This window comes from Podarcis cretensis, assembly GCF_951804945.1.
Source record: "Podarcis cretensis genome assembly, chromosome: 5".
Lineage (NCBI taxonomy): Eukaryota > Metazoa > Chordata > Lepidosauria > Squamata > Lacertidae > Podarcis > Podarcis cretensis.
The window spans coordinates 60,100,615-60,117,865 of NC_137174.1; the positions used below are offsets into that span (position 1 = coordinate 60,100,615).

At 53.2% G+C, this 17,251-nt stretch overlaps 2 protein-coding genes and 1 long non-coding RNA gene across 3 annotated transcripts; 1 reads left to right on the forward strand and 2 right to left on the reverse strand.

Annotated features, from left to right (window-relative positions):
* Window positions 1–2,755: 2,755 nt before the first annotated feature.
* On the reverse strand, window positions 2,756–3,978 carry LOC307216198. Its single transcript, XR_013838991.1, has 2 exons — window positions 3,750–3,978; window positions 2,756–2,912 (listed from the first exon to the last, which is right to left on the reverse strand). It is a non-coding gene; the product is annotated as an uncharacterized lncRNA (long non-coding RNA).
* Window positions 3,979–4,038: 60 nt separating this feature from the next.
* Window positions 4,039–7,534, forward strand: NKX2-3 (NK2 homeobox 3). Its single transcript, XM_079976163.1, has 2 exons — window positions 4,039–4,528; window positions 6,343–7,534. Exons 1-2 carry the CDS (start codon window positions 4,195–4,197, stop codon window positions 6,963–6,965), a joined length of 957 nt encoding a protein of 318 aa, XP_079832289.1. The 5' UTR covers window positions 4,039–4,194; the 3' UTR covers window positions 6,966–7,534.
* Window positions 7,535–13,010: 5,476 nt separating this feature from the next.
* On the reverse strand, window positions 13,011–17,177 carry SLC25A28 (solute carrier family 25 member 28). Its single transcript, XM_079977095.1, has 4 exons — window positions 16,722–17,177; window positions 15,769–15,997; window positions 14,533–14,589; window positions 13,011–13,964 (listed from the first exon to the last, which is right to left on the reverse strand). The coding sequence occupies exons 1-4, from the start codon at window positions 17,160–17,162 to the stop codon at window positions 13,447–13,449; spliced, it is 1,245 nt and encodes a 414-aa protein (XP_079833221.1). The 5' UTR covers window positions 17,163–17,177; the 3' UTR covers window positions 13,011–13,446.
* Between the last annotated feature and the right edge of the window lie 74 nt (window positions 17,178–17,251).

Genomic DNA, 17,251 nt, shown 5'->3' on the forward strand with positions numbered 1-17,251 from the left:
GTGGTGGCAGTCAGAGACAGCAAGCCCACCATAACGGGGTCCTGCGTTCGGTTGGGAAAGACCCACTGGCCAGACCTTCTTTCCCCATCCCATGGCGGGCTGCTTGGCTTGGACGCCTTCCTCCACCCTGTCCCCAGACCCCGGCAAATGAGGACCAGGTAGCCCTGAGCAAGACGGCCTCCCTCAGCAAGCAGGAGGAGAACCAGCGGGATCTGGGCTGGAGTAGGTTAGTCTTGGCCGAGGACGGAACCAGGAGGGGCCAAACCGCGAGCCTTTGTGCGGCGATAAAGTGCACATTTTAGGTCTCCCCAGGAGATGCTATCTGGATGGATATACTCCAGTGAAAGAGAAACAACAAAGAAACTCGCGGCACCGGATTAAAGGCTAACGCATTTATTGAAGTCTAAATCTCCTTGGGCCAGAACCCACTTCCTTAGATGCACAAAGTGGTTTCCTAAGTGGATAAGTATATATAGGCTGAACGCAGAGAAAGGCGCGGGGGCAGGGAGAGATTGTCGCGGGGAGTTGAGCTTAGATTTTTTGGAAAGGGAGACCAGAAGGTCAAGCAAGAAGCAGTGGTAAGTGGGTCACGGTCCTATCCAGAATACAGATGACTGCCGTGCGCCAGCCCGTATTAACTCGGGCAACGCTCTTCGGGGACCAAACAACAGTAGCCGTGCCCGCCATGGATCCTTGCTCTGCGCCGCCTTCTAACGCGATGCCTTCTGTCGTCTGCCAACAATGCCCCGCTGCTATTGGCTTGAGCCAGATGGGTCAGTCTTCGCGCAAGAGAACGAACGGACACAATCCAGATACTAAAAAAGGGGAATATCCTCAAACCAGGGAGAGCGTTTAAATCCCCACGAAAATGCTGCGGAAAACCTCAAGGATCTCCACATACTGAGGACGACGCTTCAAATGTTGTTCCCGGCATAAAGCTGCAATAATCGAAATTAATTAGCTAATTTGACGCTGTGGACCATCTCGGAAGTGGTCAGTTGGCTTCAGAAGTTAATTAGATGCTCTAAATGAGGTGTCAATTGATAGAGTAAAATCATTTTACACCATCGATCTCCAAATGACTATTCATCACCAGGCACAAGCTGCTTGGATAGGGTATTCATTTGACCAAGTCCTGATGCCCAGGGACGGCTAACCTTATCCGGCCCGCGGGCCGCATTGACGACCAGGCCTCCCTCCGAAGGCTACATGCCAACGATGTATTCGCTGTGCTTGCTTTGACACATCTGCTGCTGTTTTGCATTGCCACGTCTTTTGTTGTGTGCCTGTAGGTTAATAAAAAAACAACCACAGCATTTATTTATTTTTGCATACACCCCCCCCCATCGGCTTCTTGGGCGTCTCGGCGTCTCCGTGGTGAAGACCCAAGTCCCAGAAAGTTTTTGGCCACAATGAAAGTATTCCCGCGTTCAAGGTCCACGGGGTACTTTTGCGTTTGTTGCAACCAGTTAAAAGGGCTTTATAACTTGTCCCGCGAACTAGGCTGTTTTCTCACTCAATCTGCTGCTGTAGATTTTCAGCCGATCCTAGGCCTGTTTACTGAAAAGGAAATAGCGCTGTTGTTCAACTGAACTTTAAGTATTCTTCGGGCTGCCGCCCAAGCAGCAAATCTAAATTGTCAGGAAATATCTGGCTCGAGAGTTGATCGCGTTGGCTTCCACAATAATGCGCTGCGGACAAAAGGTAGGTGCAGATTGCTGTGCCCGTGTCTCCTGGTTAGTTCGTCTACTCCATTGAGTTCAGTTAGGAGACATTCCCGGTCGAGTGTGTGCAGAATTGCAGACACGTAAATGCTAAAGTTTTTCCTTATCCGATGGTAATATCTACAAGTTTTGCAATAAACGTTTATATTGCAATAAACGTTTATATTGAAGAAATAATAGAATATCATGCAACCTTGCAGTAAACTAATTTCACCGTGAACTAATCGCACTGCAAGCTTATCGTTATTTATTTGCATCAAATCTATTTAGAGGAATTGTTTAGTCAACGTTCCATTTTTATTTTTTATTTTTAGCCTTGAAAAATCTGTTCCACACCTTCACCTCTAATCTTTCAGTCCTTAAAGGAAGGAGGGTCTTCGGCGTTTCTTGGGCTCCATCAAAACACACAAATGGAGGGGCTGTGAAGCCTCCTTGCCTCATAACAAAATTTCTTGACAGGCCGGCAAAAACCGAGGCAGTCGCAAACCTCGTACAATAAAAGAGTGTCTTCCGTTTATATTGCACAGACACCGAATATGAATGCTACATCGATGGTTGGATTGACTAAGCGATCACCGCCTGATAACAAGCGGGCACATAAAAATCCGTTGGTTTCAACGGGAACATTAACTTTTTCGGATTGAAACCTCGTAGCTTATCCGAGCCGAGGCCACCCTCGAGGGGAAACCCCTTGCCCAAGAGTCCCCTAATAAAAGATAAAAGCCTTCTTTAATCTGTTATTGAGTGGAAAGGGAACTTCCACTGGGTTACCGCACTACTTACAGTGGTCAGCAGTCCCCGTCCCCCCCGCCCAAGAAATCAGGAGCAGTGACTTGATGGCTTCTTATATTTGTTTGGGGGGGGACCGGGGCCTGGGAACAATCCACCCCCCTTACCGGGCTCTCCGGCAGAGCCTCCCTAAGCTGCCCTTTGCCACCCCTGTTACTATTCCCCAGAGAGGACGGAGGGACCGGCGCTTAGGGACAGTGAAGGAGTTTCGCACGAATTTCAGAAATGGTCATTGATACTAATCACGAAACCCTTTTGATCGCTTTTATTTTAAGAGAGCTCCCCGGAAGAGCCAGAGTGGTCTACCTTCTTTTGGGTTCCCTGAAAGACAGACAGAAGCGCTCGCCGGAGCCCAACAAAAACGCACACCTTTTCCTCGCGAATGTCCCCGGGGAGCCACTATAAGAAGAAATAAAGAAAATTAAGATGCAGGAGGAAAAAACGAAACTCAAGAGCCATTTTAACTAACCACAGACACATAATAGGAGCAAGAAATAAATAATAATAATAATAATAATAATAATAATAATAATAATAATATCCCAGTACGTAAGATCACGAGCTTAGCTTTGAAATGCCGCTTTCGCAGACTGTTTTATATCCATGTTATACAAGCCATCCAAGGTGGTGGCCATAACCACACATTGCAATAATACTCGCCTCTGGATATTACCTGGATAATATTACTGCAACCTATTACTACTATTATTGCTACCTATTATTACTACTTCTACTAAACTCATGCATATCTCGTCCTAGGCCCACATTGGTAATGCTGCGTCCTAGGGTTTGTCTTGCCAAAGGTATGTGAAAGACCTGCTTCTCCTCTCGGGCAGGTGACCGCCGGAAGAGACTTGGTGCTCCCTCCACAGGCCAGTTGCCAAGCGGATGTTGAATGTTATATTGGACAGATTATCTTGGCCCTGTCCCTATATTTACTGCGCCCCGCGACAGGACATCTCACCCCACGCACCCCGCGCGCACACCTTCCCGCGTTTCCTTGGTCCCATTTGCCCCAAGAAAGGCGAGTTTCCTCTTGGGCCCTTTCCCCAAGGAGTTCCTTTTCTTTCAATTCCTCCGAAGTTTAAAAAAAGAAAAACCGCGAGTGGTAAGTCCCCAAGGGACGAGATGGAGGTAGATCCGGAACCAGAGGAAGGGAAGGCATTGTCAGCGCTGTTGTCCAGGGAAAGGCGGAGCGGGGGGGTTGTCTAGCCATGGGGAGGGGTTGTGGGCTACCTCGGTTCGGACTCCCCCGTGGCGCGGATTTTTCTCCGCCTCCTCTCGCCCCCGACGGCTGTGCGCCAACCTGTGTGACCCGACGGCGTGGGCGCCTCGCGTAGCCTGCCTGTGCAGCCCAGCCTGCAGATTTCTCTTTCCGGCAGGGTCTCTCTGTGTGTGTGTCACTTAGGGGGCCGGCTCTAGGCTCCCCCGCCTTCCAATGGGGGCGCAGCCCGCGCCCCAGCCCGGCCCCTCCTCGCCGTGACGCGCCCGCCCTGGCCGCAGAGGCGGCTCCGAGTCCAGAGGCTGCAGCTGGTCGGCGCAGAGGCTGCGACTGCAAAGGCGGAGCGGCAGCCTTCCCTTCGCATGGACGCCCCTTAGCCGGGCTTGGCTGGCAGGGCGCGGCGCTCCTGCACCCAAGCCGGCTCGCTCCCCTCTTTCCCACGCACCCGCCCCCCTCCCAATGATGCTCCCCAGCCCCGCCACCTCCACCCCCTTCTCGGTCAAGGATATTCTGAAACTGGAGCAGCAGAGTCTCGGGGGCTCCCTCGAGCCGCCCTTCCCCGTCGCCGCCGCCGCCGCCTCCTGCCTGCTGGGGTGCCGCAGCTTCTCCGACGGGGAGGACGACGACGAAGACGACGAGAAGCTGCCCTTCCTCAGCTCCATGGCGGCGACGGGGAAGAGCGCCGCGGATGGGGGGCTTTCCCCAGGGAGCTACGTGCAGGCGGTGCTGCGGGGCACCTGCGAGCCCAAGGCCCTGGCGGGAGAGGGAGAACCGGTGCTGGATTCCGGAGCCGGTGAGTACCAGCGAGAGCGGGATCAGGACCCCAAAAGGGAGGCATTATTGGGGAATCGTAGGGCCAGGCGGGCGCCCAAGTCCCTCTCGGAACGCGGAGCGATTCCCAATCTTTCACATTGCCAGGATAACTAATTCCGAAAGTTTCTCCTTCTGGATCGCAGCGTGGTTGCGCGTGTGTGGCTTGGAACCACCGTTTCTCCAGCCAGATGGGATGCTGAAAGTGGGACACGCGACATCCGCGTCTCCAGGAGCACGTCGGTAACGGTCCAGCGCTGCTCAGAAGTGCTTGGGCACCGCCAAACCCAAGTCGCTTAGGCGGACGCCTCTTCCCTCCGCTGCAAAATATTTGTGGCTCCAACTAACAAAGAATAAGAGGATAAGTCCCTTGGAACTTTGAAAGACTTACTTCCGAGTAAACGTGCTTAGGCTGCTGTCCGCTCTACGCGTCTCTGAGCCTAAGCCTCCCTGAACACAACGGGACTTGCCATTGGGTAAAATGCACCGGACTGGGTGGTCACACTGCAGCCCTCTTCGTCTCGGATGTAAAATCTTGCTCAGTTAGTCCCGCTTCCCCATTGCAAGTTTGCCTCGGAGTGCCTCCTAATGCCCCTTACTTGAGAGCAGGTCCTGTGGACCTGGCTTACAAGAAAGCGTCCTCGGTTCAGCCGGAGACTTAGGCAGAAAGGGGACGACACGTTTGGCCACGCCGAGCCATCCACATCCCCAAACAGGCAAGGAACCGCTCTGAGGCCCAGCCTCGCAGCCTTGGTGGTCTGGCGGCCAGGAGAGCCGCCTTGGTGGAATGATGGTGCCGCTGGCTCCAGGCCCCCCTTAGGAAAGCCCCCAGGGTGAGGTGGAGCGGAGTGGGGCGGTCAAAGCGCGAGGGGATCTAGTTGGGGACCCTTCGCACCAAGGTTTTGTCCGAGGCGCGGCAAGCAAAGCTCTTGCTTGCGCTGTCAATCAGTAACGGGCCTGGCCTGGCTTCCCTCCCTCCCTGGAAGGGAGGAGATCGTGTTCGCACTGCGGGATCTTTGGGGGCATAAAGACTACCGTCTGCTTCCTAAATGGGCATAAATCCATTTCCCAAGTCCTTGCTTCCTTCCGGCTGCCGTAAGCAGTCCTGGTGGCACAAGGGGAAAACACACACACTTCGCTCCCGCAAGTTTTTCTCGAGTTGGCTGAGCTCCTGCAGAATGCCAGGCGGCGCTGGCTCCTTCGTTTGCAAGGCCGGGAAGCAGCGGCCATATTCCGTTGCGGAAGACTCAACTTTCTATATAATAATAGTAATACTATTACTATTAAAAATACTTGGCAAACCGTGTTTCTAACTTGCTCCGCCTTTCGAATTACAGGCGCGCTTTTCTGCTGCAGGCTTATTTTGCGGAAGAATAGTTTTGGGGTTGTTGCAGCTGTGTCTTTATGCCCTTTAAGGCTGCGGTTATACGCAGCCTTAACCTTAACCTGGGCGTAAGTCCCACTGAACAGAGCGGGACACTTCTGGGTTACCCTGCCTAGGAGTGCCCTGTAAGACACCGACGGAATTATCTTGTGACCTAGCATTCGGTGCATCAAAAAAGAAAACGAAAACAGATGTCGGCCCTTCCAGGTGCCCGCGCAGCGTGTTCTCTCCTCTCCCTTTAAATAATGTATTAATCTGTCTTGAGAAATGCGTAAATGAGAGGTTTCTGCAAGGTGATAAGGGGTGTGGGGGTGTCAATGTGTTGTACCGGTCCCTTGTACCACGAGCGAGCGCAGCACGCAGCTCCCCGGTTCTTGACTGGAGCATCTCTCTCCGTTCCCCGTCCTCTGCAGGGAAGGAGCCCACGGAGGAGTCGTCGGAGCGGCCCAAGGCGCGCGGCCGGAGGAAGCCTCGGGTGCTCTTCTCGCAAGCGCAGGTCTTCGAGCTGGAGCGGCGCTTCCAGCAGCAGCGCTACCTGTCGGCCCCCGAGCGCGAGTTGCTGGCCAGCAGCCTCAAGCTCACGTCCACGCAGGTGAAGATCTGGTTCCAGAACCGACGCTACAAGTGCAAGCGGCAGCGGCAGGACAAGGCCCTCGACCTGGGCGGCCCGACGGCGGGGATGCCTCCGCCCTCGCAGCAGCCTCCGCCTCCGCCGCGCAGGGTGGCCGTGCCCGTGCTGGTGAGGGACGGCAAGCCCTGCCTGGGCGGCTCGCAGGCCTACAGCGCGCCCTACAACGCCGCCGCCGCCGCCGCCTATCCTTATAATGGATTCCCCAACTACGCCTACGGCGGTTCCCCCGCGGCTGCTTACGGGGCCGGCTACGGCTGCAGCTACCCGGCGGCCAACAGCGGGGGCCCGTCGGTGCCGCCGCCTGCGGGGCCCTACATGAACATGGGCGGCTTCGCGGGCGGCGCGCAGCCCTTGCACCAGGGTCCCGCGGGGCCTTCCTGTAGTCAGGGCATCCGAGCTTGGTAGCCCCGGCCCGGCCGACGGAGAGATCGAGCAGCGAGCGCGGTTCAGAGCCACGAGCCAAGTCCCCGGTAGCTGGCTGGGGCCCGGCGAGGCAGGCGGGCAGCCGGAGAAGCGGCGCTTCCTCGGACGGGGAGACCCGGCGACCACGCAAGAAAGTGCGCCGCGCTAGCACAGGGAGCGGCTCCATCCTCCACCCTCAGTACCTTGCCAGCCGACAGCCAGCCGGGCTGCAGTCCACGCTGCTAAACGGCCTCGATCGCCACGCGGCGGCACTGGCTCTGCTGGACACTCTTCCCATTCATTTAGACTCTCTTCCCTCACTCCCGGCGGAGTGCCCGCAGCCCAAGCTCTCCTGGGGAAAGGGGCGCGGCGGGAGACTCCGCGCCAAGGCCGAGCAGGGACGGGGACGGGGGGAGGCCAGGCTCGGCCAGAAAGCAGCTTCGCTTGTACAAAGCCAAAGCCGGGGGGGAGGCCGCCGAGAGCCACCCCTTGTTGTTGTTGTTGTTGTTGTTGTATCTTAAAAGTGTATCGATGTAGCCACCGCTGCAAGGAAGTTAAACGATCCAATAAACCAGGTGCAATATCCATCGCAGGCTTCGCGCTGGCGGGGCGGGAAAGACAGGCGAAAGAGCGAGCGAGATCTGGGTTCCTCCTCTGGCCTAAGCGTCCCTTCCAGGTAGAGCTCCTCTCCTGTTGCGCAGGTTCTAAACAAACCACGCTGCGCACCTCAAATGCGCAAGTGTTGCAGGAAAAGTCGAAGCCACAGAGCCGCTTTGCCATCATAGACGGCTGTCTCTGAAGCTTCTCCCTCCTTCCTCCTCTCTTCCTTCGACGGCACCCATTTCCCCCTGCGGTGCAACAGAGTCCACCTCAGATCCATGCAGCTTCTAACTGTGGGACAGTTATTCCTCCTAACCCAGCAGCCGAGGTAGATTCATGCCGCCTCCAGCAACCTGGAGGCACGGAAAGTGGGGGGTGTAATCCGGCCTATCTTAATCCGGAGTCAGTTCCTCCGGAGGGCAGGCAAGCCCAAAGGAAACCCGCCCTGTCAGGACCCGGAGCTGCTTCAAGTAGCTCGAAGGCCGCGAGGGCTGCGGAGCGTGCGGCTCTCCAGACGCGGCTGGACTACAACTCCGAGCACGATGGGAGTTGGAGTCCTGCAACCTCCGTAGCCCGCAGGCTCCCGCTTCCTGAAGGGAGAAGGCAGGCCCGTTAGCCCGTCGACGGGCGTTGGAAGAGTCGCCCAAGGTCCCCCCTCCGCCTCCCTCCGCCTCCAGCACCTCCGTGGCCTCGGCTCTCCTAGCATTTGGAGGCGCCGCGAGAGGGCGGGCTGCGCGGCCGGGTACCTGCCCGCGGCCGGAGGTGCCTCCTTCCCTCGGGCCTTTAATAGGTGGCCAGCCGGCCGCTGTAATCCCCTTGTCCCGGGCGGGCGGGCGGGCGGGCGGGGAGAGGGTGCCAAGGGGCTGAATGGGGCAGCGCGCGGCGCCGAGAGGCCCATTGTGGCGGCCGGGCCGGCTCTGAAAGGAAGCGCCTGGAAGCGGCGCTTACTGGATTGGGGGACAAAAGGCGGGCCGAGGGGGGCTCCGGACAAAGGGCGAGATTGACGGCCCGCGCTGCCTCCCCCGCTGCGCCCGGGAGGGCGGGGGAGCTGCGGTTTTGTTCCCCTTTTTTATCCCGGGGGGCGAGCGGGGGATTAGGAGGCGCAGTTCAATGTCGGATCCGCCCCCGCCCTGAGTCGGGGTCGAGGAAGGTGGGGAAGCGGGGCAGAAGCAGACAGAGAGTGTCTATTCCCCCCCCCCCCCCCAGGAAAGGAAAAGCGCTGCTGTGTGACTCAGGCCTGACGTGAAGAAATGTGCCTGGGTTACTTAGTGGTTGGGAAAAGGTACTCTGCACATGCTTGAAAGACGCCTCGCCGTCAGTTGTGCTTTGGCCCCGCCCCTCCGCGATGCCCTCGAGTCATCTTTACCTCCCTTGCTGCGGGATAGATGGGGTAGCCTTCACCAAAGGCACCGCCGAGGACCTCCCCTCTCGGTCTGCCCGTGCTGGGGACCCAGCTCACTGGGACGGGCAAGGCACGTGGGGAGTGTGTGCCCGCCCATTCCTTGCTTCAAAGCGGGGTTGTCTTTTCCCACGTGAACAGGGGTGCCACATTGAATAAAGTATGGGGAGGGAGTAAGCCCCGCCCCGCATAACCGATCACATGATGTGGTGCACGCACACATTTGAATGGCAATGCCCATCCATTGGGGGAGGGAGCCTCCTCAAGTATTTTAGGGGGGGGCCGAATACCCCCTCGGCCCCTAGGAGTTGGCTCCTATGCACATGAATGGCCGCGAAGAGATTTCTTACTGCTTAGAATAGCCGGACGCAACTGCTGCGCAAAGGGGAGCTGCTTCGAACCTGCGCGAGCTGGGGCGCCTTGCCCCGCAAGAGACCCTGCGGACTGTAGCCCCGGCGGGGACCGCGAACCAACGGCAGCCGCCGGAGGTGAGCCCTTGGCGGTTAAAATGGTCTGGAACAAGAGCCTAGCGCCGAAGGTGCCAGGTTAGCTAGAGGCGGCGGCTCCATTAAGGGTCAATGGGGCGCTGCCTCCACACTTGCAACCGGTCCAGAGCGTACAGGTTTGTGGGTTTTTTTTTGCTTCGGTTCTGTCTACTGTCTGGGCTTCCTGCTTTCTTCCCTGCCTGCTGTAGATGGGCACCACCATCCGCCCGCCACTGAATTAGTTGGCCAGGAAGACAGAATGAAAAAAGTACAGTAAGTTTGGTGAACATGGAAGAAACCACCAGGGGGCGCACCCAAATAGACCTCCCGGATACTGTACCAGCAGTTTGCTTAATGCTGCCCACGATATTAACTGAAGGAATGAAGGGGCTGGGCGGGGCGGGGGGAGCCATATAATCACAGAGTTGGAAGGGATCCTGAGGTAAAAAGTCCAATGGGTAAAAAGAGATTGCATTTGCTGCCCACCAGAGGGAAAACTTTTAAGGATCTGCTTATCACTCCGTTGGTGGTGGGGTTACTGTAGGAGTCGCTTTGCCTCCTTTCTTTAGGTCTTGGCGATCCTGAGGAAGTTGGGGTGATGGGAAAAGAGGCGGTTGTCACTCCCATAACCCTGAATCACAGTCTGAGTGTGCTGTGAGGCAGTGACACACATCCCTTTGACCAGATTTTAAACCTCTGTGATGCAATTGATCAGTGCCTCTGGCTATTAACCAAAAGTTGGTGGTTCCAGCCAACCCAGGAACAGCTGTGGGTGAGATTCTTGCATTGAGGACATTGGACTAGATGACACTCAGGATCCCTTCCAACGCTACTCTATGATTCTATGATTCTACCCCCTAAAGACGTTGTTAAATAAATAAATAAATTTTTATTTATACCCTGCCCTTCCTGGTTCTGAAAACTGGGCTCAGGGCGGCTAACAACAAAATTTAAAACACTTAAGTGATGCAACAAAACAGCATAAAATACTGTACAAAACGTGAATAACAGTAAATTCAGAATTCAAAATCAATTTAGGGGGAAATCCATCCAATAAACATTAGATGATCACTAGGGCTAGCTGGCTAAATTAGTCCTATTTGGGCCAGCGAGGAGACCAGGGGAGAATTAGACATAAAATTTTAAGGAGGAAGGGGACAGAGGAGAGGTAAGGAAGGTTTCTCCTTGAAGGGAGAGGACCAGAAGAGGTGTTGAAGGAAATCAGAAAGTGAGACAAAAGTTTACTACTGTATTTATTATTAATACATAAACCTGGAATAGAATGGAAGGGAAATAAGGCTGCACTAATTATAATAGAATATGATCCAGATAACAGATCCTATTCAGCTCATTTCTTCTGCTTTAAGGCAGGGTAGGGAACCTCAGGCCCAGGGGGCAAATGCAGCCCTCCGGGCCTCGCTGTCTTGTCCTCAGAATACATCATACCCGGCTTTGCTCTCCAGATGTTGTCTGTATTGAACTGCTCTGACTTGCAGCTGCTCTCTGGAGTTTTGGATGGCTGACATCCTCAATCCCATCTAGCGATGTTGAGGACTGAACCTGGAGCTTTTACCTGGCACTGCTCTTCTGTCTTTTGCAGCAGCCTGTCAGTAATTAAGCAGGTAAAGTCCTCCCCACCATTTACCTTAGTCCCAGGGAAAGAGGGGACAGGGAGACTCCCATTGCCAACCAAATATCTGTCAAGGGGTGCCAACTTGAATAAAATACCCTCATAATCGATCACATGACATGCACACACACCATTTGAATGGCAATGGCCATTAACTGGGGGGGGGGGGGAGTTGGTGCCTCTGTTAAGTCACTACTGCAGGATGAGGGACTTGGAAGTTATGTACAAATTCCAAGCCACGTCCATAGTTTTCCTGAAAGAATTAGCAAAAGCCATATGCCAGGAATTCCACTAGTGTGCAGGTACTCTGTTTTTCCTGTTGCCCTGCTACCCAGATCTAAGCCATGGCTTGACTTAGCATTATGTCCATACTGAGGTTCATGGTTTGTCTTGCTCCTGACAATGCACAAACTGCAACTAGGGGTTGTTCTTGGCTTACAAATTGTGGTTTTCTTGCAGAAGACAAGCCACAAGGCCAGGCTTGGATAGAACACTAAGCCAAACCATGGCTTAGTTTCAGGAGTGTGGCAGCAGGATTTCCCACCTGTACCTGCATGCTTATGCATTCTTGTTTATTCATGGTTTGAATTACATGTGAACTGGGCCACAGAGAAAATTTTCCGCAAAATTAATGTTTACACCACCTCAAAGATTGAGGGGAAATGCCAGTCAGGGAGCACCAGGCTCTTCTCTGCATTGCTGCAACAGGTGAGCCTTCTTGTCAACTTTTCTTTCCCAGGAAGACAAGAATTTCCTGTCAAAGTCTACCCTTCCAAGACAGGTCAAGTCAGCAAGAAGCACAGCTAGCAAAACCATATATGAACAGGCATTTCGAACATAAGATCTATTTGCCCTTTTGGTTCAACTTCACAGCTCTAAAACATCAATTATCTCTTCATCACTCACATAACCCTAATGCAACAGAAAGTATGCATTAGGAAATCTAAAATTTGGCTACATCCATCATAAGCCAATGAAGACAGATGTATTGTTTTGAGGTTTCACTTTCCTTGCTGCAAAAGGCAAAAGGCACACGTAGGAAGCAGACAGGCTTTTCAGTAAGACACTGGCTCAGTCAGAGATTTATATTTGCCTCATTTGTGTATTCTTCCTTTTCCTAAATGACACATTCCAAATCTTGGGATCAAGAGAAGGAGGAAAGATTGCCACACTTCCCCCCTAAGAAGTAAGATGAAGCCCATTAACACAGTCATCTTTGTTGCCCATTCAAAGTTAAAAGTTACCTGGAACCTAAGTGCCGTACTTTTGGAGTTCCTGAAACATGGAGGGGCCAGCATCATACGACAAGGTAAACAGAGAATGCATGCTTTATAACTGCAGATGGTTAAATGGTATTCCCCAATATCACCTGTCTGCCTGTTCTCAAACTACAGCCTGACTCTACTCTTTCACATTGCTACTCTGTCTGGTGTGATAGAGGATAATAGGAACAAGAACTATTTTTTTTACATATGTACACACATGCACCTGTGTCTTTTCCATCACAGTATATATATTACTGGAGGACACTGCAAGCCAGTTGAAAGAACACCCGACTGAGGCAGACACTGCATCTTTTCCCCTGCTACTATAAGAATGTGTGTTTGAGCTATGTTGGTAGGTAAGAATACTGCTGAAATATATATGGGAGGAACAAGAATCACCTAAAGCTGTCAGTTGTCTGGTGCCGGTATCCTGTAGGAACATAAATGCTCTCCAAATATAATGACAATAGAAAGCTGGTTCTTCATGGATATTACTCATACAAGATGCGGCATTATATGATACTAATCTCACTTCTACTCTCCCACCTACCACAAGAGGAAACAATTTAGACCATCCTGCTATAGGTTGGGCTAACTTACCTGTAACAAAGCCCTATAGCTGCTAAAAAGAGAGCAAGAGATAAGGAGAATAATAGCAAACAAGGGCTGTGACGATAAAGCAGACTTTATTGGAGGTGCCAAGGGCCACAACAATCAAAGCCTTCCCAGAGAGCATGAGGTTTGTGTGTGTGCTACTAGACAACAGCTCAGCTAACACTTCCCCTGCCTCCATCACCACGTTGTCGTAACAGCAACCCGTTCAGGGTATGCAGGTCATCACCCCAAGTTCCAGTGTGCTCACGGTAGCTCATGGTAGTCTCCACCTCTTTTAAGGGAATACAACTTTTGGGGCAAGGGAGATGCTTGTTAGGTGACAGGCTGGAAAAGGGCAGGCCAAGCTGCTGCTCATTGTGTACTATCCATTTGGGAGAAGGATGATGGGCTGTGCAAAATGCAGCAGCAGGCAAGAGGCGGCATCGTTATTCCAAAGGCTTGCTTGTCATCTGAGTCTGGCACCAGCCAATCCAGCGGGTGGAGTCATATTTCACTTCCCGGCCAAGCGTTCCTCCTTTCGCTTGGTAAGGATGTATTTGAAGAACTCATACACAGACCAGGCAATGGCTGTGGAGGGCATCTGGTAAATGACACGTGCTTGTACCCCTCGAAAATAGGCAGTCAGCCCACCCACGCGGTACACCGTCCTGAATGCATGAGCCATGCCTGTAATGTGCCCACTGATGTTGGTATTCAGTGCCAGGGCCTCCTGGGTATTCAGCAGTGTCTTGCAAACGTCCAATGGGGTGGTGGCAGCAGCAGCAATGGCCCCTGCACAGGCCCCTGCCACCATATGGGAACTAGGGTTGTACTGTCTGTGAGGATTGAGGTGTTCCTGCAAAGATTCATATGCCATGAAGTGGATGGCCTGGAAGGGGATGTTCATAGTCAGCTGAGTGGTGTAGCTTCGGTAGAAAGCTCCTGGCCCTTCATTGCACCATACAGCACGTACACAGTCTGTTGCTCGCTGGTATGGAGAGTTGTACATCTGCATTCTCTGCTTTACCACTGATCACAAGATGACAGCAGCAGCCCAGCCATGGAGACGAGAGAAGGGCAGGGAGGAGCAAAGAAAAAATGTATAAGTAAGTGCAGTGATCTGAACAGTGTGCATTCTACATAAACACTTTAATAGATTCAGGGGCCCCTGCATCCCTCAAACTTGCCTCAGTGTGATCTATCTACCCACCCAACAAATCCTGCAGAACTCCACAACTCATGAAAAAACAGTAATGCCCCAATTCTGGAATTGTGAGACACCAAGTAAAACGGGGGTTACTGAAATGTGATCTGATTATGCCTACACAATGTAGGGAACACAAATATGAAAGACAAGTTGCAATATTGTTTTTATGTCATTTTTCAACACCAAGAGCAAGGGCAGACACACAAATACCTTCTTTGCTTCAGCCAAAGTTTTGTCCACCACCCACCCGCTGCATCCAAAGAACCCTTGTAGCAGGTAAGGCTGCATGTCTGAACTGTATCACAAGCAACATGAAAGCACCCCCTGGTGACAAGAAGGGAGCAGCACAAGCTGCATGAAAGTTGCAGGACTGCTGGGAAGCAACATTACCTTCTGCTGGGTTCATGGCTGCATCATGAAGCAATGTTGCCACACAGCCTGCTGCGCCTGCAAAACAAGGACTATTACATGTGAAAAGTGGGAAGAAGACCTAAGGAGCTCTCACAATGTGCCACCGGAGGAGTGTATGCGAGCAAATAGGGACACCCCCCTCCCCAAGAGAGAATGAAAGTTCATTGAGAAGTTAGCATCAGTTTTCAGAAAGGGAATATCAGAAATATTCAAGGCTTCAGTGCAGGCAATATTTATCATATTAATCTCGACCCACATTGGAAGGATTGGGGGGGGGGTCAGAAGACTAAGACTGCAATCCTAACTCCACTTACCTGGGAGTAAGTCCACTGAATTAAATAGGACTTACTTCTGAGTAAACATGGTTAGGATTGCACTGTAAATTATCTATCATCTTTAATTCCTAGAGCAGAGAAGAGCCAAGACCGTCTTGCAGCTATTTAGGATTCTTGCAGCTATTTAGGATTCTTCCGCCATCCTGCTACACATCCAACAAGCTTCAGTCAGGTGAGTTAGTTCCAAAATTCTAGGATCTCCAGCTAATTGGGTCTTCCTATTATCTGTCCAGACTATCAGAGATGAAGGAGCCTCAGAAGCATGCTAGTGTGAAAAAGTAAATATAAGCAGACCAGACTCTACAACACGTTACAGCAAGCTTGGGGTTCTCCCCACTCAAAAATGAGGATGCTAAAAGGACAAATGTAAGAGCAGATACGAACATGAACATATCTGGGACAGCTGCTTCAAAGGAAGAGCACTATATAAAGTCAAAATGAAATACAAACAGCAACACACCCATTCTTCTATCATATTTCAAACTATCTTCACAATACAGAAAGTTTGTCTGCTCTGGTGGAAACTGCAGCTATCTGCCCCATATTCCCACAATCCCTTCTCATTCACGAATTCCTTTCAAAAGTCAATGAGAAATCCTACATTCCTAATTATCATAGTTAGATAATGCTTGGAGTGAAGCAGAACACAGCATCAGGGAAGAATGTCAATAGTAAATAGGATTCAGAAGTTAGCAATATTACAGCAGTAAGAAAGAAGACAGGAGTGCCTGGCGTGCTCTGGTCCATGGGGTCACGGACACGACTAAACAAGAAGAAGAAGAAGAAAGAACCAGGCATCCAGTTCTTCATTTCACTAACAGTCCTAGCTGGGAACATAGGGACCCTCAGGGTGGGGCAAGGAGGCAAGAAGGGACAATACCGTTGGCCACGTGACTATTGCCCCCAGCATGGATAATGTCGGTAAGTGTCTTTTTCAACTTTTCGTAGCAGGCGAAATACAAGGCATGAGCAGGGCCTGCCCCTGTGGCTGTGATGTTCAATCCACGCATGGGTCGCCAGATCCCTTCAGTCCGCACGATCCGCCACAGGGCCTCCAGCACATTCCGGTAGCGAGCAGCAGGTTCCGGTTGCAGGCTCTGCATCCTTGTCTGCCAGCGCAGGGAGGGGAGCAGGTTAGATATGCCAAGGGACTTAGCCTAGTAAGCGCTCCACACCCAGCTCTCCCAACCCAGGACACTCCTTCCTTTCAGAGCCATTCAGCTGCATTTGATGGCTGCACACAAATGAGTGCTCGCAGGCGACCTTTGTAGGTGTCTGCAGATCACCAGAGGGCCTTCGCGTCTGCCAGGACTCTACCGTATGTACAACACCCCCACACACACCTTACCCCTTTCTCCCAACCCCATGACTGAGACCAAATATTTCTGGAACCAGGTCGGTCGCTTTGGCGGCAAAAGTGAAGGCCTGAAACGTGATCAAGGAAACCGATCTTGCTTCTTGTCAACTAGTGGCGGCAACACATAACTCTCCTGTCAAGTGATCGTTCGTTGGCACCTCTGCCATTAGCCAGCAAAAGAGCCGAGAACGTGTTTGATCCATCCCTCCCCGAAGTCGTTAGCTCCATCGCATTCATCGGGGGACACATCCTTCGCCTTTCTGTCAACTCTGCCCCCCCCCTTTTTGCTAAATTCGGATCTAGTCGGACCGTCCGGTGATGCGGATTAAAGTGCAACACTAATGAAGATCGTGTGCCGGTTAAACGCTCTCAGGTCCTGCCCAGGGAGCCCCGCGTCTCGTCTCGTCTCCCCCCGACTCCCGCCAGCACCCGCCCTGCTCCCGGAGGCGCGAGAGCAGCTCGGCGCCCGTGCTCACCTTGACACAGTCCACCGGGTACATGAGGCTGTGCTCCAGCACCCCCGCCACAGCCCCTGCGAGCATGTGGGTGGAGGCGGCGGAGCCCCGCGGGAGGGCCTCGTAGTCCGGCTCCGGGCCGGCCTCCGTGTCCGTGCCAGTCCCTCCCGCCCCGCCACCCCCCGCGGGCCACGCCCAACCCGCCCCTCCACCGTCGCCCCCGCCCAGCAGCAGGAGGAGCTGGCGGCCCGGCTCTGCCCCACCGCGCTGCCCGGGCCCCGCCGCGCCGCCCGCCCCGAGCTCCATGGCACCGCCGTCGAGTCCGTTGCGGGCTGCACACTCGGTCCTGCGGCTCCCGCTCTGTCCGTCCCGCCCATGGATGTCACTCATTGGCCGCGGACGGTTTTCGCGCCGCCCCGAGCCAATGTCCATTGGTAGGCTGCGACTCACGCTCTCTTCCATTGGCTAACGTCCGTCCTGTCTCCCGCCTATCCAGAGAGGATATTGGGCAATACCTCTTTGACCTTTCGTTCGTTCCTCACCCGATTGGC